The sequence below is a fragment of the Sylvia atricapilla genome, chromosome 9 (genome assembly GCF_009819655.1).
Source record: "Sylvia atricapilla isolate bSylAtr1 chromosome 9, bSylAtr1.pri, whole genome shotgun sequence".
Classification (NCBI taxonomy): domain Eukaryota; kingdom Metazoa; phylum Chordata; class Aves; order Passeriformes; family Sylviidae; genus Sylvia; species Sylvia atricapilla.
In genome coordinates this window covers 10,857,024-10,883,719 of record NC_089148.1, presented here as the reverse complement: position 1 = coordinate 10,883,719, position 26,696 = coordinate 10,857,024, and the positions used below count along the sequence as shown (strand labels likewise).

Genomic DNA, 26,696 nt, shown 5'->3' with positions numbered 1-26,696 from the left:
TTAGTAGCAGTTAAGTGATGAACTGCAATTACACTTTGTTGAGGAAGTGTTACAGACAAGACAGCTTAACATTAAATAGTTTAGCAGCAAGTATTGGACAAACCAATGAGTTAGAGACAAACTTTGCCCTCTGAGAAGCTAAATGAAAAAGCAACAATAAAGCTTACAGAACTTAGCTCGTACAATTTGCCTTGAAGGCGGTAGATTGGTTCCCTGAAATAGCAAATTGCAAAAATGAAGTTTTATTTCAGAAACATTTTCTCATTCTTTTCAACTCCAAACAATCAACTTACAAACATCTGTTTATTATCTCTACAATAAAAGGTTCAGCAAAGTCCTTTATACCACAAGTAACCAAGTTTCAACATTGAATTTAAAACGCCAAGCTTTTTCTTCACTTCTTTAGAGAGAAAACATTCACCCAATTAAAAAATCATTCATTTTATTTGTGTATTTTTGAAGAGCCAGATAATTGGTTGCTTTTCCTTTTATGGGACACTCCAAAGTGATGATAGTCGTTGTGTTTGACACATGTTCCGGCACAGCTAGATAAGAAGGAAATCTCTCCTCAGAGGGGAGAGGCTGCTCTTTGAAGCCAATGCAGAGTTTAGACCTTCGAGGGTTTTTTTTTCATTTTAATCCAAACCATATATTACATCAAAAATGCCACTCATGCTGGTCAGGCTGTGGGGAACCATCCAAGAAGTTGCTGGATTATTTTAAGAAATATCTTGAAAATAACTAGCAATTTCTTGATGAGAGGAAGAGATTGAATTTCTAGCCCCAAAAAGATCTCTTTTTAGGGGCTAGATCTCTTGCCAAGAACTCTCGTCCACAACAGCAGCAGAGTAGGAAATTTCCTGAAATTTCAGGTTTATCACTTGGATCTAAACTCATTGGTCACATATGAAAACCTTGATCAGAAGGTGAAACCTCCTGAGCACTGTTTCACCAAACTGCATGTGAAAACATCAGGAAGATGTTCAATACTGGTAATTATACAAAATTTCATTGTCTTATTTTTACTACTATTTTTTATTTCGTTCTCAAGTATGTACTAGTTCCATAACATTTTTTTTTTCAGTTTAAGACTTTGCAAAAACCTCAAAGAGAGCAGAAAGAAACTCTCCAAATCATAGCATTTTCCTTATTTTCATCTCATATTAAGAAGACGACTGATCCTGCCAAGTACTGAGAACCCCTGACCCACACAAAAGCAGAGAAGGAAGGGGGCTCAGGAGCACCAAGCACCTTGCAGCATCAATCCCATATTCTTAGGTGACAAAAAGAAACAAACAATTTCATTAACAAATCTCAGTGAAGATGCTAATTAATCTGAGAGCAACAACCACTTATTCTTTGTTTATTCTGAGAAAGGCCTATGGTGCATAGTCAACAACTCTGTGACGGCAGCTGAAAGGTTTCAGAAGAGGTAAAGGCAAATCCACATTTGCTTGCTGACTTGCCCTTCAGTGCTGTTCAGCTGTGAACACAACTGGAGTAGCAAGACACACAAAGCACACACAGGCAAGTACTCACCAGCATTTGGGATTCTGAAATTCACAAGTTTGCAGTTAATGAGAAAACACCGATGTGTAACATGACAGATTCAAGGCACTGAACAGCATGGAAGGGAAGACACTCCCCAGCAGTGCAAGCAGCAGCAGAAATGCTAAACAGTAAATGATGATAACAATACAAGTCAGGTGGCTTTGAAAAGTTCAGCAAAACAAGGCAATGAGGACACATTTATGTATGTTTGAAGCAAACAAAGGTAAATGATACGCTTAAACAGAAAATGTAGCCAAGAAAACCCAATAGCTTGGATTAACTTGCACATGCCATTATCCATTCTCTGTTAGGTGCCTACCTGATTTCCCACTGCACTTTTGTTAACCTGACTGCTTCTTTGTTGGGCACTAAGGGAAGCAGAGGAAAAGAGTTATGCTGAAGAAACTTGAACTAAGCCAGTTCCTGAGGAATAATTTTAGCAGTAATAGTTACTTTTGATTCCAGCAGAGAAAGCTAGATTAACACAGCAAAAGAAACACAGGAAAGTCATTGCATATACGTGCATATTTCAACTGCTTTTCTGCCTCATTATATTTGCCTGCTAAGCACAGAAGGGACACGCACAGCAGACAGCTCCTACCAGTCATCTCCTTTGCAACAACATCCTTCTTGCACTGGTAAAGGTTACTAAAAGCACAGAGAAATTATGGCTCATGTGGGTAACTTTGGAAACATTAGCCTCTATAAATACTCAGAAGAGACAAAAAGCAAGCCATTTCTGTTATTTACAGCAGTACAACAAAATCCTCCCCTGCTGGAGGCTCCTTAATAGCTTTGTCTTGACAGTTTGTTTTGGATATTATTCTAATATTTATATGCACTTAGAGAGTGTAAATATAACCAATGGATGAAGCCATCATAAAGCTGGTTCAAAGCTGAAATCTTACAAGAATACAGCACATTTGAAATTAAACCATATTTAAAATATTTTGCTCAATTCTTGAACTTTGGTAATCCCAGTTCCTGAAACAAAACACACTCCTCTCTCAAAACTGAACAAGTTGCCTTTAATTCTAAAAGCATTTGCATTATGTGGCGGTTTGTGTTGGGCCACAAAATTAAAATATTGCTGGAAAGAAGGAGGAAAGCATTCAGAGAGCAGGCTTTGGCTACTCAGCCACCAGCATTTCACTGGTGACAGGAAGTTTTGTTTGGATTAGATGATACCATTTCACCAGGCATTGATTCACTGAAGAAAAAAGCATCCGTATTTCAGCAGCTACAGGGGCTGCTCTGACAGAGAAAGGCAGAGAGGTGTGCTTGGATCAGAGCCTGTTGCCAATCCTGCTGTTTGGTGCACAGCTGCTGCACCCAACTCGACCCTTGTACAAATTCTGATCCTGCCCTTGGGACAACACTATCAAACCAGCAGTCCACATGCTGTCTGGGAAAAGATCCACAAGGATATTTGTTCCGTGTGCCTACTCACTGTGGTTAGCTCAATCATCCTGATCTTTTTGACCAAACAACACTGCATGCCCCTGGTGCATCATCTAAGTTGCATAATCTTTGATACATAAATTGTGATTAAATGAAGTGCACACAGAAAACACAGCACTTTGGTTTGTTTTCTTAATTTTATCACCTTCGAAAAGTTCATGATACCATTAACACCATACTAAGAAACCATGCTCTTTAGAAATAGTCCAGCAATTGGTCCTCTAATTAATGTTCTAAATACAAATTACTCTTTATGTAGATGGAAACATGGAACTGTTCTTGAGTTATACCAACTGGAAACAAACACAAGCCCAAAAATTTGCCATTTGTTCTACCAAATGTTAATATTCTAAGATTTTGCAATTTTATAACTATGCAAAATTGTTCAAAGAGGCATTGTTAAACCCCTCTCAAGACAATCCACATTACACTGTACCTGCCTCAGATCCTGCAGTGCCACAGGGTAGTTTGCAATGTCTTGCGCTCTCATGACCAAGGTCCACAGGACTTACACTGTTACTGCAGCCACATGAGACAAGGGGCTAGAAAGCTCAGCAAAGGAAAGGAAGCTGGGGAATCTGGGGAATCTGTAGTCCAGGATATTTAGATACTGCAGAAGCCCCTATGCTACCCGACTTATTTCATTTTCCAGTTCTAACATAACTGCTGTAACAATAATACACTTACGGTTTCAAATTAGTATTTTCTCCTGTTTGTCTCATAAGTGAATATATTTTAAATTCTTCTTTGCTATACAGACTTTATCCTTTAGTAGAGCACAAGTCAAGAAAGCTACTTTCCTTCCATCTGTTCCAACCTAGAGAAATCCCTGCTTAAACTTACCAGCGAACTTAAGCCAAGAGTCACTTGTTACTCATTCAGAGAAACTGAACTCAGGAATTGTAAAGACACAGCAGCAAGGACCATGGAGGCTGCAGGAGCAGCACCCATGAAGGGATTTTTTCCTGGGGGAGAAACACAATGAAATAGCTACAGATGCACCTGGAACTCCAGAGTCCAGTACTGTAAAATATGTAAAGTTCCAACTTGATGCAAGGAAAAGTCTTTTCACAGTGAAGTGAGGCAAGCATTGAAAGGCTGGAGAATCTCCAATTTTGGGAATTCTCCAAATCTGACTGCACAAAATCCTGAGCAGCCTGGTCTGGACTCAGCATGGACTCTGCTCTGAGCAGGAGGTGGGACTGTGCGACTTCCCAAGGTCACAACACACCCCATGAATATACATGGAGTGTTTTTAGCAGCCTTTTTCCTGTCAGAAAAGGATGAAGAGTAGTAAATAGCAGGCAGGTTGTTATCTTGACCTCTAGAAGGCCAGCCACCATTCCTACAACATCCTGTCATTTGTCAAGAGAACTGATAATGATATCTAGGATCCACAAACAATTCTAGAGAAAGTTGCTCAAACCAAACACAAACAGCGCCTGGCTCTGCCTTCTCCTTTCTCAGCTTACTGAACCCCATGTTTTAAACCTTCAAGGCACACTGCCAAAGATGTGGAGCTTCCTTCACAGTGCTAACTAGAACTGGCCAGAGTCAAATATGCACCGTGGTGCCAGAATTTGTTGCCAGCATCTCACATGGCCAAAACCTGTGATTCCAATCACTGTTATGGCAAATATGGCATGAATATGTCTGAAGGAACATTTATTCTTCAAAGAGTGAAGACATCTTCAATGTTTTTACTGGTGTCAAAATGTTGGTATGAAGTCCCTGAGGCACAAATTGCTGGAAACCAAGGGAGAACATTCTGGAAAATATTCTCACAGCCTTTTCAATTAAGCGAGGAGAACGTCAACCAGGCCCTGCAGGGCATTCTGCTACTATTATTCTCTGCAGCCAAACAGCAGGCACACTTTTAATTCAGTGACATCCATTATTCTCAGCAAAACTGTTTCACACAGAATCACAGCTCCCAAAGTATGCATTAATAACAATGTGGAAAGACCACCAATATCCATTTCTGTGGCCCTGAAATACGTGTGATTCCAGACCAAGACATAAGCTCCAGCTTCAGTGAAACCAGGTTTGTGAACTGGGTGAAGACTCCCCTGCAACTGGGACAGATTCAACATTGGCTGTTGAGAAAGAGCATGGTCCTGCATGTTTGGGACCCTGTAGCCTGGATCTTCACTGTCACACTTCAGGACTTGTGTTCTGAATATAATAAAAAACCCCCAAGCAAATAAATAAAAAAGCCTGGCAGTGTCTTTGTAACAAATTTTCCATACACTTACTTCGCAAAGCCAATGAAGTCTTCATGGTTGGTGTTGATATAAGAAACCTGGATATCAATGAGCAGCAGCATCTATTATGGGAGACAGGGAGAGCAAAATAGGATGGGTAAGGTGGAAGAGAGAGATTGAAGAAAACAAAGTGAGAAAAAACCAGAACTCTTGAGTTCTCCACATTACTGAATATTGTTTTCATAACTGTTCAAGCCAAATACAATATTTTCCAAATTCCATTGCTTCTGTTTCTGTGCTTGTTTAATAAGTTAGACTACAGAAGTCCTATTCCCTCTTCTTACTTTTTTCCTTAACCGACCTCATTTTTCACTCTCTTGGCCCTTGTCCATTCCATTAAGATCAATCATACACGAACAGAGAGAATTTTAATAATTATATAACACAGATTCCAGCTCTGCATTTTGCAAGTTAAGCAAAATTCTATCTGGAGAATTCCAACCAAGCCAGCAAGGAACCTAAACGTTAAACCTAAAATCCAGATACCTGTACTTTCTTTATGTACCACACAAAGAAGTGATAAGTAATCTAAGTCCTGACCCAGAAAATGTCCAGTCCAGGTACCAGCCAACCATTCTGGTGTGCATATCTGGATTGAGAGATGGGCTATCAACAAAATAACACAATGATTTGTGTACTTACCACTTGTCAGTCCTTCCACAGCCTGCAGAGAATTTGATTCAACCTTGACAACCTAACTCAGCAAAGAACTTGCTAAGATATCAGCAAAAATTCCCTCCCACCCTCCACCAGGCTCTGGAATATGCATGAGACTGCACTTCACCCCATCTTTCCAGACTTCATTTATCAGAGGGAGCAAGGAAGGAACTTATTGTTACCAAATGGTGGCATTTAATCTCCTCAGCCTAATTTCTGCACAGGTCCTCTCAAATATAGAATCACTCCCAAATTCTTCATAATTTCCAGAAGATATTAGATGCCTCACTTAGACTCAGATCCTCACTGTGTTTTTGCTCCATCTCTTACCTCTGAAAATATTCTCACTAGTGTTTTGATTTATAAGGGATAACTGCTAACATCATAAATAATGATGTGAAGGTGACAATAACCTATTTGGTCAATTTTTAGCATTTACAAAAAGCCTGTATTTTGTTCTTTGCTCTGAGAAATATTCAGGTATGTGCACACAATGAAGAACAGGAAAATAAAACTAAATTATTTTAAACAACTTTTATTTTCTCCAAAATTTTGAGATAACAGTGTTCTAACTAGAACTCCCTGCAAGCACAAGCCCAGCTAATAATTTGTTTTGCTCAGTTATTTTTATGACTACATTTGCAGCGCAGCTCCCTAACTTGCACAGGCACAGGACTAGAGGGCCAGGGTCCAGAACAGCTTAGGAGCTCTGCTGAGCTCTTCTTCCCCCAATATTTCTCTTGTCACACTCTGCACTCTTCAGATTTACAATGGATATAATTCAGATATAATTCAGATTTATAAATGAAATAATTCCTGATTTCACTTCCACTGGATTTTCTCACATGTATTTTCAGATTTGCACTTTCCTGGATTTGGAATGTTTGGCTGAGTGATGAACACTTGAACCAAATTTCTCCAAATTTTTATTTGTTTTTTTTTAGCTTTTTTTGAACGTGAAGAAAAGCTTGTCACTCCCTCAAGGGTCCCAGTATAATGGGATGGGTATGTTAAAAACACCTCAAAACAAAGTAGAAATAAGCTATTGCTGTGTGCATTTGTTTAATCAATACTGATTTCCCACAAACAGCTCTAGTGGCCCAGCTAGGAAGTTGGCACACTGGCACAGGAACAAGAACACGACTTAACCTTTTTGTAACAATTCTAGTCTCTGTCAAAGCTCAGAGGTAAAGAAGCAATTTTTCTTCCTCTTTAAAATGTGCAGCTTATTTAAAAAAAAAAAAAAAAAGAAAAAAAGAAAAAAAAATAAAAGCAGTTCTGACTGTCCTACTGCACTTTGGATGTATGAACTATCCTCCCTCACACACTTCACCAAACTGTCACATCTCCTCTTTATTCTAACCTGATCCTTGGTCTTCTCTTCTCTTTCACGAATGTAGCCAGCAACAATTCTTTCTGTTTCCTCACACAACCTTGGGTATGTTGCCAACTGAAACAGAAAATTAACAGAAATTTACACCTGCGGAGAGGCTTCAGTGGAATACAAACAAGGGAGCCTCCAGCTTTCCTCTTTGGTAGAAAGCAAGTATTATAGATGCTTGGGACTAAAAGTCAAGCACACTGCAATGCAAGCTTTACTTGCTGCTGTTCAGAGACTGGAGAGACCTAAACCCTTGGATTGCTGCTGCTCTTTTCCTCCAGGGAACACTGAGGAAAAGACACTTTGGGCACATGAAACAGTCTATCTGGGGTGAGGCTTCTCTCTCTTCTACTGGGCCTAATTCCAGAGTGGTGCCCTAAATGATTTCCAAATCTCTTGTTTTTCAAAGGCTCCACCTTGTGGCAACATCTTCACATAATAATACTGAAAAAAGCATAACAGAGTGTTAAATTTGTCTGAAACCACTGGGAAGAGCATCTGCACAGTTAATTCAAGTGACATGTCTTCCAGACTTCGACAAAAGTGAAAAAAACCTGGAAACTCTGCTGAAAATATACCAGAGCATCTGCTTCTCTATGTTCTTTGTCTTTCTGGTTTTAAGAAATATCTCCTCTCCTTGCTCATCGGTATAAAAAAATTTGGGTTTTTTCAGAAAAAATGCAAGAGAGTATTTCTCAACAACCTCATCATACCTGTGCTCACATGCCAGAATTACTCCTGTAACTTACTGTTATGGGGTACCCTGCACTGGGATTGTGGGACAGGCAAGTGGACAAGTGAGACTGCAAAAGCAGCCAGTCAGCTAAGAAGTGCAAACATGATTTTAAGGAGGAAACTGAGGGCATCTCTTGACTCAAAAAACACCTCTCACCATAAGAATCAGAACAAAGAAATCAAAAAATGAACTTTTCCATTATTACATTATTCTGAGCACTTTGCAGAAGTTGTAATTAATTACCTGAGGAAGTCCTACTCTGTCCAACAAGTGACTGAATCAGAAATCTCATGGAACACCATAAAATGCAAAGACAGGCTTTACATTACAGGACTATACCATTATATTTTACTTACATTACCAGATCTATGTGCAAGATACCTTTTTAGTGCACTTCTTGACAGTGTTGATTAACTCTTGCATCACCAGATCCACACTTTTTAAGCAGGGTCCTTTCAGCTTAACTATCTGTTTTTTAACAATGGCTTCAAACGCCATATCTGGTGTGAACAAACCTGTTCTGTGGACGTAAAAGAATATGTAAGACAGTAATAAAAACATCAGGCGAGGAAGATTTTTTTTTTTAACTCAATTGCTCCAATCTTCACTTTCAGAGCTGAGTAATAACAATCCCTACACCAACAGGCTTCCACAGAACTAAATGTGCTTATTTCTCAAATAAAATGTCATTCTGAGTAAGATTATAATCAGAATATAAGAATATAAGTGGAAATATGCTTGAAAGATGAAACTCCTTCAAGAGAACTGCAAGAATTCTAAGGAGTACTGCAATAATACAGGAAAGCCTCAGCAGCAGTGCATCAAACCTTAGGGATGAGTGGCAGCTGCAAGCACTCCATGCACAATCCCTTGCACAGCAAATCCATAAGAATCCCATGGCTGCACTATCAACGACAGTGCACTTTTCACTCACACCAGGAAATGAGGTTTTGTTACTCAGAGTCTGACATGGAGAATTTCATAGTTGGTCACTGCAGAGTAAATGAATCCATGAACAGCTACCCCTCAGACTCAGTTCTAAACAAAGGGCCTTGCTTCTCTTTCAAACGCTGTTGTCCAAGGTCTACCTTGGCAGATGATTTATACAAAAAAAAAACCCACTATAAAAGCACACTCAAAACTATCAGTTCACTAAGATAAATCAACACCTCTCCAGCAGGCAGGCAAGGAAAGTACAAATACTGTACCACAGCTTCCAGCATCAACCATCTGAGAATTTACCAATCAGGTAGGTAACACAAGAAACATTTCCCAAGACACTGAGAACAACATAGCTTGTAAGCAATACTCTGGGACGATATTCCTCCTGTATCATGTGAGCAGGCAGGAAAACATGGGAGCACTTGCCTGATCCCGTGTATGTTCTTGATGGCATAACTTATCTCTCTCCTCAGTTCCTTCTCGTTGAATTCCATCTGGAGGAACAGCAGCACACAAGAGCACATTAGAAGGTTTTCACAAAACAAAAAATATCCTCTCTCCCTATATAACCATAAAACAAGCAAGTTAAAGTAGTAACTCCTAATTACACTAAACAATCCATAAGTATTTTAAAATGTTTTGGCACTGTGGGCACAGGCAGCAGTAGATATTGTTGAAAATCACACACTCTTCCATTCCAGATATACCAACAGCTGGAATGATTTTGAAGAGTAGACAGAGTAAGCCAGAAACAGGATTTGGAAGACTCCTTTTTTTTTTTTTTTTTTTTTAAGTCTGGTTTCTTAAAGTGGTACAACTTCTGTGATTATGATCTGTTTATTTTCCCATTCTACAGTTTTCAACTAAATTTAAGAGACGAGTTGTCTCAATGATGAAGTTATAAGGCTTTTCTTTAAGTTTCTTGGAAGTCAGCTAGCTGGAAGAGAAGTCAGTGTCATCACAAATGAAAGGGTCATTACCTAAGTCAAATCATCATAGAAAGATTTAGGTTGGAAGGGACCTAAAGGGGTATTTTCCATAACTCTCATTTTAATAGATACCAGCTACCTAAACACAAGTCAAATTACCAACTCTGTCTGCCCCATTTAACCAGAAGAAAGATGCCATTTGTGATAAAACAATAGAAGAGCACAGAAAATACTATGAACTGGGACTATAATTATATTCTAATTCTTTTATTTTAGAATTCTTAGCATGTTTCAGTGCTCAATCCTAGAAATTAAGCCTAATGTCTCAATTATAACTTCATGTAATTTCTTCCACAGTTAAAAGCATATTCTTTTAATGAGATCTTTTCTTGGCCACACTACTATCAGTACGAACGTAAGGATACATAAATAAAACAAAGCACATCGGCAGGATGGATAAATACCTTCACGAGTTCAAAGGGAAAGCGTTCATGGAAAATACGATTGATTTTGGCACCTCCTGAAAGTTCTAGTGTATCAACTTGATCTCCTGATCCTTCAATTCTTTTTTCAAAGTCCACTGAAAACTGTTGTACCATCCTAAATGTTAAAGAAAGAAAGAAAGAAAAAAAAAAAAAAAACCCAGAACAATTTAAGCATATTAACTACCAACTCTTATTTCAGTACTATGCAACTAGTACTGCCTATTCAAACATATTCAGCAATTACCAAAAGTATCTGTACAACTGATTCAGCCAAGCTGCCAATCCATAGAATCCCTACCTACACACATCCCCCTGCATCCCTGCTGTCTTGCAGTACAGTCTAATAGCATGATGTGAATCCAGTGCTGGAAAATTCACAAGAGATCACAAAGGAGTTTCCCCATGCCAAAAGGCAAACCCAAGAACCAGTACTAGCATAGTGATGTGTCACTACCACAAGCTCCAGCTTACTTGGCTGTGCTTTGACTTCTGCAGCAGGAGCATCCAGAAAAACCCACAGGGGAGTTCTCCCAGTCATGGAAAAGTCAAAGGTGATGTCTCTCTGTTTTTGCAACCAAAACATCTGGAGTAAAGTCATGAGGAACTCTTCTCTACTATTTTGGACACAGTTGTTACAAAAATAAGGAGTAAATCAGTCTTCATCTGGCTCAAGAAAGCCTCTCTAGGTTCAGCTGATTACTTTGCTCCCAAATTCCAAAGTTTTAATTAGAGAATGAATCCAGCCCCAAACTTACCCATTATCACAATCCAGCACTATTACCATCTATCCCAGAGAACTGAGAATGCTGAAAACCTCTGAAATTGGCCAGAGCAGGAATGTGACAACAGGCACATAAGAGAGAAGAGCTAGGTACATTTTACATTTCTTCTTCCTTCACGTTTCATCTCTAACAGGTAAATTTTATTTGCATATAAACACAGAGGGCTACAACTGAAGAAAAGAAAAATGGGAAAGTGAGAACAGCAGATCTGTCAGGTGAAAAGATAGGCAGTACTGAGTTTCCAGAATCCCTGGAAATAGGCCAAGGAAGGAAGCAGATGCAGCAAAGCAGCAGGTGCTAACTGGTGTTCAATCCACAACATCAGCATTGTCCTTCCTCCCTGGTGGCTAAATCCACAATCAAGACAGGGCTGCGATTCCACCTCCACTTGACTCCAAGTCAGATGAACTTGGAACATTTCTGTTCCATCACTGTTATCAAAGTCTCATCAGACAGACTTATTTTGTGGATGAGACCCAAACCAGACAGTGACTTCAGCAGTGAAAAAGCTTTCTAATCCAGAATTGATGACGATAATCCTCAAGAATTTGCCTCACTGATTTCTGAAAGCACACAAACTTTTACTAACAACTCCTGCAGCAAAGAACTCTGGGTCTTAGGCACACAAAATATGAAGGACGACCATCTTTGATTAATTTTGATCTTGCCATCTCTAGGTTCTTTTGCACAGCCAAGTTTTCATACTAGAAAAAGAAGCATTCTTTATTCTTCTTCCAGTCTCCTCATCTTACAGACTTCCAACACATTGTCTCTCCCTTGCTTGAGGTAATAATTTTGGCAGAGAGAAGAATGTGTCTACACAATCAGAAACAATTTTTTACCTTTGATCATCTCTGCTGCCCATCTTTATGCCTTTTCCTTGTTCTGCTTTCTCTTTTTCCTAGGATTACTAAAATTAATTTAGGGAAAATTCTGTTGAAATTGTAGAATAAATAAAGTGTTCTGGAACATCAAACACAGATTTTTTTGGAGCTTGTGTAAAGAATCCTTAACAATATTCTAATGTTTAAACTTAAACCAATTAGAAAGTAGCGGGAAAAAAAGGCAAAACAAACCCATTCAAAGTGGAAAAAGCAGACAAAAGACACTCACTGCAACAGGGCTTTTGTTTTTCTGGTGGGATCTTCTGGTCTGAAGTTTTTGTATACCTCTACTTCATGTTCTATAGAAAGCAGCTGGCTCTGGAGTTTGCTTCTGAAGGCTGGCAGGGTGTCCCGAATATGATTGGTAAGTTGCTATAAAGCAAATAAAAGTCTTTTTATACTGTTAAAAAGATGAAAGCAGGAGCACAGTCATTTCCTTCTGACTGCCAACCATATCAGCCAAGACCTGTGCTAGTTTACCAGTGCAGTTTCTTTTGATCTCTGATGCAATGGAGACTGTTAAAGAACAATCCAATATTCCAGGAGCACACACGTTGTAAGGAGGCTCAAAAAATTCCTTCATCCTCTCACTCACCAAGGCCTGTTACTACACACCTGTTTAGTTACACTTGAAAAAGTTACACACATTACATGGGTAATTTAAAATTACCTCTCATCTCTCTGTGCTGATGCCACACTCCCAATTTTGCTGCCTTTTTAAGGGTGTTTCACAATTTCCTACGTATTTGTTCAGCACAGCAACTCCTTTATGCTACAGCCACAAGGCAAAGTAGGAAAAAAGGAGATTCTAAGCAGCCACAGTGTGTTTTTACACACACACACATATATGTATGTATGTATGTATGTATGTTTTAATGTTTAAAGACAGTACTGTCCATGATTCACCTGTGCTACAAATTTCTCAGGTATTGCAGACATTCCTTAATTAGAAGCAAACGCAAGTTCTTCGGCTGCGCCCCAAACTCTCTTCCCAACCCCAGCCAGACAAGCCATACATTTAAACTGCCATACACCAAAGTGTATAAACTCAAGTTTAAAGTTGCTTAGCAGACTGACAGGCACAAAATCAAAAGCTGGAGTTTCCCTGGAGCACCACCTTGTGGATACAAAGAAACTGAAATATTACCTGAAACCACATCTTGAGGACAGAACTTACATAGATCTTCCCATATCTAACATTCTACACACAGTAGAAGAAACAGAAGACCAACTGTTCCTACTGAAGTAGGTAAATATTCAAAAAAGCTCACAAAAAAGCTAATAGCAATGCGAGTCAGGTCAAACAAGATATTTGAAAGGCATGTGTTTCAGTCTCAAAACTAAGACATCTGGATTAAACTTTCGTCATGTAAATCAAGGCAAAACATTCTAAACACAGAAAAAAATGCAGGGAAGAAGCAAGTTCTTGCATCCTGATGAAGACAATGGCTCTGAGGCACAAATAAATGGCATTAGTAGTCTTTATGAGCAAGCCTAGAGCATTCCATAGCCTGGCTGTCAAGTTACAGCTGCAAAGCCACCGTAGCAAAAAATTAAGCAGAGCAGGCCCTTATTTTTCTACTTCAATCAGGAACATTCCAGCTGTTTCCAGCTGCTGTCAAAAATGCACAAAGTCAGGTCGACCTGTTCTTTGCCTATTCCAGACAAAAAGCCACAATTTGACTGTGAACTGGAAAAAACAGTATCAAGCTGGACTTGTAGGAGTGCCAAAACACTGAGCAATCAATAGGTCAAATGTAACAACTGAGGAATAGAATGGTATACTTCCAGGGAGGGAAACAAATCTTATTTTTGATGTTCCTATTCAGTATTCTAAAGGACACAGGAATGCAGAACTGCCAGTAAAAGTTAGAAACTCACACCAAGCTTTTGTATGCTACATTTAATATACAGCTTTGTTTTTACCTTGTGCAAATTAAAAACACTGAAAGCAGGAAAGGATGAGTGAGGTTCAGTGACCAACCTCATTCTAATACAGTTTTTATACTGGCCCTATTGTTACAGAGCTGCCTTTCACCACATAGGCTTCAGATTGTTACCTGGTTCAGAACTTTCTGGAGATACGGTGTTCCCATCCGATCTGCCATGTGCCTGTAGGATGGGTGGGAAAGAAAGAACTTCCTTTCTGCTAGAAGAGCTGCCTTTATGTCCTTCTTCCCATCAATGTCTTTCTGGCTTCTGTTTACAACACCAATGTAACCTAAACCAAGACAAAACCAATGGGTATATCAATGCAGCTATTGCCTGAACCACTGAATACATTTTAAATAGAGCCAGACTATCTCAGCTCAAACAAAACGTTCCAATTTAGGCATTTCCAGACCATGTTTACAAGTAGAAAAGTAACCTTAACACTGTCTAAATTGCTCATTCTGTTTACATATAACAGATAGATTTCCTTTAAAATCACCAATTCAAATAGAGAAATATCTGAAACTCTGGTGAGCTCCAAAGAAACCACTTCAAAAATAAACAAAAATGCAAAATTAAACTGATATACACACACAGGTCTACACAGATAAACAATATGACATTAACAAAATAATAATAAAAAAAATTCTTCTCATTTGCTGGACCAAAATGTTCCATGGGAGGAGACTCATCATGGGAGTAGTCTCATCAATAAATTATAACTAGAATCAAAAAATCTTGATATTATTAACAGAATGAGCAAATGTGGCAGTAGCTGCCAGAACATGGAAAATTTCTGGCAAGGATCAAAACTGGTTTAAAGTGAGATCACCAAAGCTCTGGTGCTTGCTTCTGTCATGTGCAAAGAAAAAAAACATTCTTTTGTTACAAGGAACCTGGCAGAGAAGAAAAATACTGGCTAATGACATGTGCTGGCATTACACTGCATGCTCCAGAGGAAGCAAGGATTTTCCAGCTCCAGAAAGGATATTTTTAGCACAGCCTCCTTTATTTGTGCTGAATAGATAATGGCAGAAGCAAGGAACACATCAAGTCCAGCATAACCTCTGATTCATCTCCAGGACTCCCAAACACCACCCCCATCCAAACCACTTTCTGGACTGCAAAGGATAAAGACAACTGAACATTCTCACCTCTACGAAGAGGGAGCAGTTTGTTTTCTAGAACTTCTCTCGCATCTGTTCCTTCATCCATCAGATCCAATTTTGTGATCACACCGATGGTCCTAAGGCCTGACCAGAGTAGAAGCAGGAGGAAAAAAAAGTTATTGAAGAATCATTTAGATTCAGAAGAACAATTACGTCTTACAATTATGTAATAACATATCTGTGCCCTTCTCAAAGCTATCACACGATAACAGCTCCAACTCAAGTTATGATATGTCTGGAAAAGAAGGAAACAGAATTGCCAGTGCTGAAATGTGTTCCTCAAAACTCCTTAAAAAGGCTCAGCATCCCTACAATACGACGGTATAAAATTTATGGTGTAAGTATCCAGAAATTCCATCAGCACCATCCCCTATTTTACCCAGTACTACAAAAATCCCTAGATAAGCACTGCCACACTTGCTCATAAGAGACACTGATAACATTTTTAAAATTCATTTACAGCAACATTACCCAAAAAATACTGATCTAACAAACAGTTATACTGTGATGTTGAAGTTCATATGAGAATGTAAATACACACCTGCATTGCATATTATAAATTACAGAACTTCCCACCAGAGTCAATCTGTTATTTTCAATTATGTTATTACACTTGAGAACAAAAAGTGGTAGCATTCGATCCTGCTTACCCTGAGGGTCTACTTCCTTTGCCAGCTTCAGGGCATCTGAGTTGGCCAGGTCAGTGTTGGCTGGAGTCACAGCCAGGATCAGGCAATTCTCTCGAGAGATGAACTGCATTATCATATCTCTGATCTGCTGCTCAATATCAGGAGGCTGATCCCCCACTGGCACTTTAGTGATTCCCGGCAAATCGATAAGGGTCAGGCTTAAGACTACATGGACAATATGGATCACAAAACTGGTTAGCACACCACACATGATAAAGAGGTCAACACATCTATAGCTGCAGACAAGTTTTTGGTCACATAAAACTCCACCCCACATAACTACCTTTAGAAGCAGATAAATATGTCAACAGTTCTCAACAGTTCAAACAAAATGCCTGACAATCTGCAAAGACTTGTTATCCCATTGGTCTGACATCTCTGGATTCATTAGTACTATTTAATATTTGAAATATTGCAACTGGTTAAAAATGATGCTTATATCAAATATCCTTGAGGGCTACATGACAAATGAACACAGCTCTCTGAGTTTTGTCCAGCAACAGGAACACAGGCAACAGACCACCGTCATTGCATCCTCCAAAAAACCCAAAACGGTTGTTTGGATCTTTTTTTAAATATATTTTTTCTCTGACCATGTTTTCAACTGTGTCTCCAATTAAGAAATTCCCAAAAAACAATCAATAGGTAGCCTAACTTATATAGCAAAACTGTTGCTAAGGGGCTTGGGGATATGTCGTTGGTTTGGGGTTTTTTTGGTGTTTTGGTTATTTTTTTAATATGCAACACCTTCAGAAAAGTCAGAAAGATCAAAAACTTAATCCAGTAAGAAAATCCGGTTTGCTCTGGTATGATTTCCCCAGTAAAAGCCACAGTGCAAACTAGAGGCATCCTGGCTTGGGGTAAGAATCCTGCTACTGGGGTAACAGGGCGTCCTTTGGACAAATGAGAAAAATGCAATTCCTAGAAAGGAAACACCAGAAGTGTATTTGGAGTCTGGGTAATAAAGACAACCATGGCTCAACTAGAAGACAGATCCTAATGAAACAAAACAAGAGCAATAGGTAGGAAACGTTCACTTTCTCCTGGAGTCAGCATGTTCAACAAACAAGCTTTGAGGCAGGGGATTTAGTTGAGCTTCTCTGCAGCTAGAAAAATCACATGCTTCAGCCAAACATACCACTTTTGTCCTGTATCAAAGACAGATTCAATGGAAAACATTTTCTCTAGATTGTCTTCATTAAACTGGGCAGATGGCAACCAGAGGAACCAACTTTGATATATACAGGGGGTCTTCAACAGAAAGCAACTTCAAACAGTATTATTGTCTGACTATATTTCTAGTGACAGCAAACAATAAATTTCCAGTAAGGCACGGAGACACAGAGAGTTTCTAGATCAGGGAATTCCTTTGGAGAGCGCAAAAAAAGTTCTGCTACTAAGTCCCATTACTGGTCTTTACTAACTCAGCCTCAAACCTTTTCCAGCCCAGAAGATCAGTCAAATGAGAACAGACAAAAGGTGATGGCTACACAGACAGAGCTACATAATATGTTTATATGACATAAATGTAAAGTAGAATGATTTTACCTACCATGTGGAGAATATATTCTTAAATTGATAGGAACTGAAGAAATGCCTTTGTTCATTCCTGTTACTCTATCTGTTTCTACTTCAATTTCCTGACGAACTTCATCAAAATCAGTAAATTTCTTCCCTTTGCAGTGTAGAAATTCCGCATACTCTGTCAAGAACATCAATAACAATTCTGTATTTCACAGGCTCACTGACTTGCACACCCACTTTCAAGCCCCCAGTGCTGTTCAGATGTGTGGGCACAAAAGCTGGTTATCACAGCTATCAGAAAAGCATTATTATGACTGCACATGTGAAAACCAGCCCTCAACAAGAAAGGCTCAGTTAAAAGTCAAGTTGACTGGATGTGATTTACTGCTCCTATCTTTAGCACATCATCTTTGGAACAATGTGAAAGATTCAATTAGATGCCACTTACAGTAATAGAATAGGGAACAGATTACGAATGAGATTCTGAGTTTTCATCTGTTCTCAGTAATAGATCCTAAATGAAAAATTCAAATTCTGTACCATGAAAGATTTTTAACATTTGCTTCAAAAGCTAACACCCCATGTTACACACGAATTTAGTAAAGGAATTCTGTAAATTTTTACAAGTTCAAAATGAAAATAAGATCACTTTTAAAAACCATAATGTTTTTAGCACAGCTTCTCCTTTCCTAAAAGTTTCCTGTAGTCTAAATATGAATCATGTTTACAAGTCTGCAAAAATAGAAATAGGTTTGTCTATAGAAATAGCTGTGATTTTGCTGAAGTGGGAGAACACAAATAATTCCCAAGTCTTTAATGTCATACAAGTTGCTGTTTTTACCTTAGAAGAGCACTGACCAGGAATCAGACACAGTAATTTGTTAGACCCAAACTTAACACTAAGTCCCTGTTTTGACTTTTCAATCCAAATACTGATATTAGTTATTGCAACCTTTTGGTTCCCTGCATAACCAAAAGCACATCCTAGGATTTTAAAACTGGAGTTTCCTCCTTCAAAGCAGAACACAAAAGTTTATCTACATAGTGAGGCTGCCATCAGAAATAATGACATAAATCATAATTTCAGACACCAGCTCACATCCTGCCCCCAGCAGGTCTGAGCAGTAAGACTGGAGAAAGGCTGAAAAGACTTGTGCACCTTCCAGTTCATTTCATCCTGCAATCCAGGGCAGATCTCAAAGTTCCCTTTAGAAGCTTCTTCCCCAGAAAATGTTACTTGGTAACAAGCCCACTACAGCCAGTGTAAAGAGCTTGCTTGGTACTCAAAGAACAGCAGCTGAGAACAGCAGATGTGAGAATATGGATTAAAAGAGGACCGTATGTGTCAGTACTGAGGTCTGTTCCCCAGAAGTCACTTTGCTACTATTACTGACAAGAGACCACCTAACAAAAAAGCACCTTATTTTATAACCTTTTCTCAGCTCCAGCAGCAAAATGACAATGAACGGGAGTTTTGTTTCATTGCCCACTGTTTATTAAAAAAAATCCAGGGAATATTAAAATATTTCAAAAAGAATAACAAGATGGTGCACAAAATAAAATATCTCAGTTGAGAATTTATATTTGTAACATTTGTCATCTCAAGGTTGGCAAATAGATATTTAATGAAAAAAAGAAAGAGCTGTTAAGTGGTTCATATTTTATCCCACTTCGTAATGCACACAGCTCCTGGCATAAAACATAGATTTTCTTCTTCATGTTTTGTTTGTTGTTTCTGTGGGTTTTTTTCTAGTGGATCATCAGATTTTTTCAGGAAATTATTTCTAAATCCAGTAATCAACAGTTGGTGCCCAGCTGTAATCAGTTGACTTGGCAGCCAAGGAAGCTTTTCTCTTTGTCCCACTTCACCCTCAGTAATAAATTCACTATCTGACAAGACTTGACAGCAATCCAAATAAAAATGTTTGCTACTTTTCAGCTGGGTTCATATTCATCAAAACTCCTTGCTCCTGGTGCCATCTGTGCTGGCAGTAGTGCTGAAGGAATAAACTCCAGGGTGGTTGCTAACCTGTGGTGCCACAGGCAGCCTACGGAATAAGAATTCCAAGGGACAAGCAGCGCTTTGTTCTGCTCCTTTCAGCCCTCAGCCCGTCCTTGGCAGTGACACCTTCAGCCAGGCTGCAGAAGCACATGCTTTAATGCAATCTTCACTTTCCAGCTTTCATGCACATAAGAATACTAAGAAAATGTTTTATTTACATCTTTGTGGGAATGGACACAAAGCCAGACAAGAAGATGCGATCCTGCCTGATATCTAGCTAGAAGGCGTGTATTTCTTTTTATAAAACTGAAGTTACATTAAGAGAAAGAACAATTAGGTAGAAATTAGAACAGTCCTCACATTTAAACTAACTCTTTTTTCCACCAGACTCATTAAAAGCACCTTGGATAACACAGAACAAAAAGGTTACCATAGCATAGTTCCTTCAGTGCATCCACAAGTGATTATTTATCTCTTCAGTTTCGATTAAATTAGACAAATCATACGAATGAGTGCTATGCAATCACACCTTTTAAAATGCTCCTTATTTTTTCCTATTGGTTCTATCTCCCTATGCCTTTATGATGTAACCTACCACAATGATATATTGTTATGAGCACTAAATAGCCATTGCTGTTCTCAAACTATTTAAATTATATAAACACTTAAGATATTTCATAAATTTGTCTCTAAGCTAAAGAGAGCCAAGTGACAAGCAGGAGTCCTTAGGAATACATAAGGGATGTTTTGGAAAACATCCTTCAACCACATGAGGGTGAGCGAAAGAACTTAGAAAGCCCAAAGATTTTACTCTGTACAGAATAATCTGTTACTAGAGATCAGGAATTCACAAAGATCAGACACCTGGATTCAGAACTGTTCTCAAACTGATTTCGAGCAGAGTTGCTCCAAGTTGGTGGCAGTATCCAGTGAAGAGTACTCAAAAGGGATCCAAAGTGTTCCAAAATGGCGGTGCATTAAATTGTAGGCCTGTAGCAAACATTTTAAATGTAGGCAGCACAAGAGGAATACCTGCTATTACTGGACCTTCAATCTGCCAGCCCCCTAGGGAGATACCACTCAACAACACTTTTTACCTTCAATAAAGCATCTCCCAAAGCCTCAGAACTCTTTCCAAAAGAGTGATTTCAAAAGGGTGTTTTAAAAACATGCAAATAAACATCATCAGCCAAAGTACTTCACCTTTTCTTTGATGATGGTCAGCTTTTTCTGAACAGAGTAAATGCAGTTCAGTGAATCTGGACCATAGCAAATCATTCAATGGTGCTTCCTTGAAAAGAGAGGAAGTAACAAAAAACTCTTCTTGTCCTACCCCATCTACAATCCCTTTTCTGCTTTGCTGCTTCTCTAGCTTTTCTAACAAGCTGAAGATGAAATACTGAAAACTGAGTTATTCCACTGCTAACCTTCAAGCAGAAAGGCAACAAGAAATAGAAGTCCTCTGGTATTTCCTGAAGACAAAACAGAAAATCCTGGCAATGCAGAGAATTACAAGAATATCATGGCAGAAGATATTAAACATGGAAACCAGGGTAGATCTGATGAAAGTAACTACCACAAGATAGCAGGTCACGCTCTTAGGAACCAGTGAAATGGTTCATTAGAAGGGTAGACACTTGTACCAGAGGAGGAAGAGCATTCTTTTGGATGCAATAACCTTCCACAACCTTCAAAGTTTTTGTTTGTAGAAGGAATTTTTGTTCTTTCAATCTTTTCCTATGGATGATGCTTCCTACAGTTCCATGCTCTCCTCCAGGTTTTTTTCCTAAATTTACAGCAGCAGAGCTCTCACCAGAGCTCTTTCCTTCCCAGGACTGAGAAAAAGCAGAAGCTTGTAAGACTGCATTTCTGTGATGCATCTTGTAAAATGTTTACTTCTGTATTTTATGACAGAACCTGTGAGCACCAGGTCCTTTTCTGAAAACCAACAGTCTCCTCAAATACCAGCCTTTCAGTACAGAAAAAACCCCATATCCCAGCCAAATTACTTCCTACTTTGGGGATATTTCGCTTCTTTTGCAAGCAATTTGAATTCCAGTTCTGCCCACCAGTATCCTTCATATTCTCACTTGTATTTGCCAAACACCAGCTTAATAAACACTCTATTCTGTCACCCTATCAGTAACACAAAATACTGAACACGATCTGGAGGGGTGTCCCTTCCACTCTGTAAACAGCTGTGCATCCATCTTACAGAAGTCCTTGCTAAACCATGTTTCCCAAGATTGCTCATATTTTCAAGAACAGGAAGATAATTTAAAAACCTTTACTGTGGCCAAGATAAGATACCCACCATACCTTCATTTACAAGCCTGCTACCCTGTAATAAAAAAATTTATTGCACTGATATGACAGGGTTATCTCCTTGATGAGTTTGTGTTGGCTGCTGTCCATTTCAAATACCTTTCCGATTATTAATAATTACTTAAAGATTTTTCTCCTAAAAGTGAAATTGGACTGATTCTTCTGTCACTTCCTTTTATTATCTTTATGAAGATGGGCATATATGAGACATTTTCCAATTCCTAATGTCACTGAGCATCAATCTGGGATCAAGGAAACAAAAACTTCCAGGCAAATCCACTTGTAAAACCAAGTATTTGTGGGTACTATTACTTTGTCCCAACAAGAGCTGAAGCTCATATCCCATTTTGTGGGTCCTGATGGGACAAGTGGCTGAGGCACCAAGCCATGCTGCCAGACCTCAGCAGCCTCTGGGATTAGCTCAGATTGCCACTACAGACAGCAACAACTGGGAGATTTGCAGGTGCAAAGGACACCTGCAGTCTCTCTGACCTTACACAAGCTTAAAATCAGGTTTCACACCTGCAGCACTGTCTCTCTTCCAGGATGTCACTTCTGTTTGGGGGATGAGCCTTTTGTCGGCTCAGGAAGGGGTCACTCATCATACCCATCTTTTCCTCCTGCTGGTGGCACTTTTCAACTTTTGGTGTACCCGCCTCAGTAATTGCACTGATCTCTCCAGCATCCCTGCTCATCATGTGAATGAGAGTGGGATCCAGGAAATGGCAGCCACTGTCTGCCTTTCCTCCCTGTGAAGTGCCCATTCTCTTTCCTGCTGTTGGCACCGTGGCATTTTTCTGGGTTTTGGCCCTGAAGGCTTCCAAATGCCTGCCAGCTGATGAAGTCTCTAAGATTATTTGTGCTAGCTGAAATAACCAGTTTAAATTATTTTAATATTTCTTTGTCTGTTAGAGGATTGTTTTTGCCACCAGATGGCAACAGAAGATGGCTATGCCTGATGAGTAATCTTGCAATACACGAAATTTGGATTAAAGCTCAACAACCTCAATAGAAAAGAGCATCTGCAAGACTTCAGAAAAAATCAGAATGTCTTTTAAACCTTATGATTTACTTTCCACTTAGTATTCTAATTAACAGAACTCAAAAAACGTGGGTATTATAAATACAACTCATTTATCTAAAAATATCCACCTCAGTAATGATTTTCAAAATCCGTTAATCTGCTGAAGCAAGAAGAAAATCTGAAATTGTTCCAATTATCAACACCAGGAAAATAACTCTCCTAGAGCCAGGATATTTAAGATGTAAAAAGCAAATAACACAATTTACATAGCAGGCAATGTATTTTTAACCAAGAGAAGACCTACTGCAAAAAGGCTTCACACATTTCTTATTTCCAGTGCTGTTCAAAAACAATGTACTACCTAACCTCGGAGGATCTAGTAATTATCTCGCCTGCAAAGGCAGAAGAAAGCACAGGAAGAAGAACAGATTGCCTAAGGTTACACAGAATGGGTGGCAGCAGAAAAAAAAAACCCCACAAACAAAACCCACAACAAAATGAACAAACAAAATACCAACAAAGACACCAACCCATCTCTCAAGAGCTCAGAAATTTCAAGTCATTACCTTCTAAAGCTTACTCAGCAGCAGCACTTAAAATACCTATTAACTGCAAAAAAACCCTATTTAACCTTAATGTTGTATTAGATAAAAAAACCACCAAGCTAAGAACTACACTCAGTATTGTGAAACGAAAACTTAGAATGTTGAATGTTGAAGCAGTAAGTTTCACTGTAAACATTAAGGAACACCAACTCAAAGCAAGAAAAACCCACCAGCTCACAAGCACACTCAAAATTCTCATCCCAGGTCAGCTGTGCATCTTGAAGACGCACAATTTCTCACATTATCAAGTTCAGAGAAAAATACTAAAACTATTAAAGACTGACTTGTTACCTTCAATATTTAATGAAAAACTTAGTATTTGCCTTCAATATTTCAGCAGAGTATGTATTTGCATCAATGTGGAGTGCAAATACCATAAAGCCATTAGGTTTTATACCTAAGCAAATTATTTTATACCATAAGCAAATACCATTTAGGAATTGTTCTGGTACCACCAAAATATGTCAGTGACTAAAGGAGGCAAAGAGGTCACTGAGAAATAGCTTTGTACAAACTACACAGAACTTTTAAAATAGGTAAACAAAATTAAAGAAACAAACAAACAAAAAAAACCCCAATACCCAACCAAACCACCAAAACAACCCCAAACCACTTCACACCTCTCATGAGATGCTTTTCTTACCATTGAATTGTTTATTGTTACCCCTAGAGGGGTAATGGCTCTTCACCCAGATGTGTCAGATCTCTCAGATCCTGGAGGATCCCTGGTAACCACTCACAACCAATTCCTGCTGCATCCTTTCATGCCATGTCTGACCCTAATAATGGATGGGCAAAGCCTTCTCTTACTCTGATGTGCACAAATGCCTCCTTCTGCTCATTTTCACCTCTTAGTGCAAGGACTCAAACGAAGATTTAACCTCCTCTGTCAATCAAATTCACATTCCAAAACTATTCTCAGCCACTTCAAAATGCTGCTGAAGTATCTTGTAGTCATCTATGCATGCCTGTATAGAAAACACCCCCTTCTCCCCCAAGGAATATTCCAAGATAAGAACAGTTACTTTTAAGAGTCAAGAAAAATCCTAGGATTAAAAATTAGTTTTGTTTACTACAGCAACAAGAAACTGATACAGCCCTCTAATTATTCTGTAACATTTTAGATAATTATGGGCTTCACAGAAATCAGCCAAGCATCTGCTTCCTGTAAAATAATGCTGTGCTTCTCTAAGCAGTTTACTTTATTTTCTTTTCTTAAAATTATTTCACAAAGATAAAGGTGACTTAAAAGATAAAGTTACTTGGAATTTCACCATCAAAAACAACAACAACAGAGGAACAAAGTTTAAAGAAAGTAACGAAATAATTAAAGTTTGCATTTTAAAGGTCTTGGCATTTAATCCCAAGAACTACACAGCACTTCCCAAAAGGAGAAATACACCTTGACATTCAAAAAACACAAAATTAGGCTGCAACTCAGCCCTCCTGAATTTTTTTTTAAGGTTTTTGTTGTGTTATTTAAGCTATAATGAAGAACTAATTTTCAGCAGAGAAGGAACCGGTATGAAACCCAGAGGCCTACCTAAAGCCAGTAATACTTTGGGAACATAGTAGTGAGGAAAAGCAGATAGAGAAAAACCCTAAACCAAGGGCCAATGGTGATTTTACAAAAGAGGTCAACACAGAGCAGCCAGGCTGAGGTTAGGATGGGTGTCAGTGAATAAGGATTTAACCACTCGAGGTCAGAGTGTAAATGCTCACTAACTGACGGGTCCCCTCAGTTCAGTCTTTTTGAAAGGATTGCCAACACAAAGCTCAAAGCTTTTCTTTCTTCTGCTCTTGCAGGGTGCTGGAAAAGTCAGATGAAGACTCTCCACAGCCAAACCTGATTCATGCATTTCTGCATCATCTGTCAGAGGCCAAAAGCCACATCTGCAGAAATGGCAAGTGTTCATTTCTCCAACTGAAACAAATATTAATATTTACCATATATGAAGCACTTATAAGCATATAACACTACCCTAAAGTTTCCTAAGCTGAGCATACATAAATACCAAATTCTGCTGTTTTTTCTTTCTCTTCCACAGTGTAAACAACATGGAAAATTTCATAGAGGCAATGAAAGTATGACTGTGTTTTAAAAGCAATAATTCAGAAAAAGACCTGAAGCCCAGGCAGACTGCAGTCTACCTTCCTGCTGAACAATACAAAGACCTTCAGGAAAGAAATACACACAAAAACTTAATTACACCTCACACACAGGGACAGACTTAAGGTTTGCAAGCAGCTATAATTTTGTTTTTTCCACAGTTTTATCATGGTCCATAATTCCAAGACCACTTTTTGGGTTTGAGTGCTGGTTTGGAAGTTATCTTGTTTCTTTTTTTACTGTTTTGAGCAGAAGTAAATAGCACACCAGTGGTTTTTCTTGCTTACACTGGTTTAGAAGTAGCAACACCAAAAACTGGAATGATGGTGAATCATAGCTGCTTTTAGATATGCCAGGGAACTGAGCTACACCACAGCAGCCCAAGTGCCCCATGGAAGAGTACGGAGTGGTGAATTCTCATTAACTACCTCAGCATGTCCCATAGCTTAGTGATACACCCAAAACCACTTACATTTTTGACCAGACAAACACACAGAACCCTTGTTTTTCCCCAATCCACCTTCTGCTCTACTTAGTGCAGTGAGCCCAAGCGAAAAAGACAAGTTCTGAAAACAGCCTGTGTGGAATCAAATCTGGGTGAACTGGAGCAAAAGTTAAAGATAGAAGTGCAGTACTTTTGGCGTGTTAACTAATACAATTGCAAAGCTCATCAAGAACTGAATAAATCAAAGCGAATTTCCAAAGCATACTGCATGCAATGATGTGGATTCAATTCACCATGTGCTCTAGGATTTAAATGTTACCGTTTTTCCACAACAGGAAATGTGATGAGTTGGTCCTAAGCACACAATTTTGAAGCAGCAGCCCTTTGTTCCACAAAGTCTGGTGGCATCTTCCTTCACATTGCTCATGTCTTCTTAGGGAAGTTTTTTCTCCTGCTGAAGTCCATCAGCACTTTGTCCAGGCATTGACACAAAAAGAGCAAGAGATTACCTGTTTTGGCAGTGATGAGTTGCAGGACCAGTGGCCGTCTTGTCACAATTCCAGAACCTCGTGGAAGAAAATCCCTAGAAACATTAAAAAAAGAAGTTACTAGCAGAAGTAATGTGCAGTTATATAAGATATTGTACTCATTTGGAACATCTTCTGTATGAAAATGAAAAGTTGGTGTCGATAGTTTTATATCAAATAGTCCTGTAAAGTAGGGCTGTTAACTTTGGTTCAAGACAGTAGTAGGTCATTACATATTAGACAAGTGTGTATTAAAACTAAATTACTGTCTC

General features: G+C 38.9%; 1 protein-coding gene across 1 annotated transcript in view; it reads right to left on the bottom strand.

The window, feature by feature from the left end:
• The window catches only part of DNM3 (dynamin 3), a 53,443-nt gene that overhangs the window by 6,651 nt on the left and 20,096 nt on the right, over positions 1 to 26,696 (bottom strand). The window contains exons 3-15 of the mRNA XM_066325533.1: positions 26,407 to 26,480; positions 17,415 to 17,564; positions 15,824 to 16,027; positions 15,159 to 15,257; positions 14,133 to 14,293; positions 12,302 to 12,444; positions 10,386 to 10,521; positions 9,419 to 9,486; positions 8,432 to 8,570; positions 7,297 to 7,383; positions 5,268 to 5,338; positions 1,871 to 1,919; positions 184 to 213 (exon numbers count right to left, since the gene is read on the bottom strand). Coding sequence (XP_066181630.1) covers positions 184 to 213; positions 1,871 to 1,919; positions 5,268 to 5,338; positions 7,297 to 7,383; positions 8,432 to 8,570; positions 9,419 to 9,486; positions 10,386 to 10,521; positions 12,302 to 12,444; positions 14,133 to 14,293; positions 15,159 to 15,257; positions 15,824 to 16,027; positions 17,415 to 17,564; positions 26,407 to 26,480 — 1,411 coding nt within the window. The remainder of the gene's footprint in view (positions 1 to 183; positions 214 to 1,870; positions 1,920 to 5,267; positions 5,339 to 7,296; positions 7,384 to 8,431; positions 8,571 to 9,418; positions 9,487 to 10,385; positions 10,522 to 12,301; positions 12,445 to 14,132; positions 14,294 to 15,158; positions 15,258 to 15,823; positions 16,028 to 17,414; positions 17,565 to 26,406; positions 26,481 to 26,696) is intronic.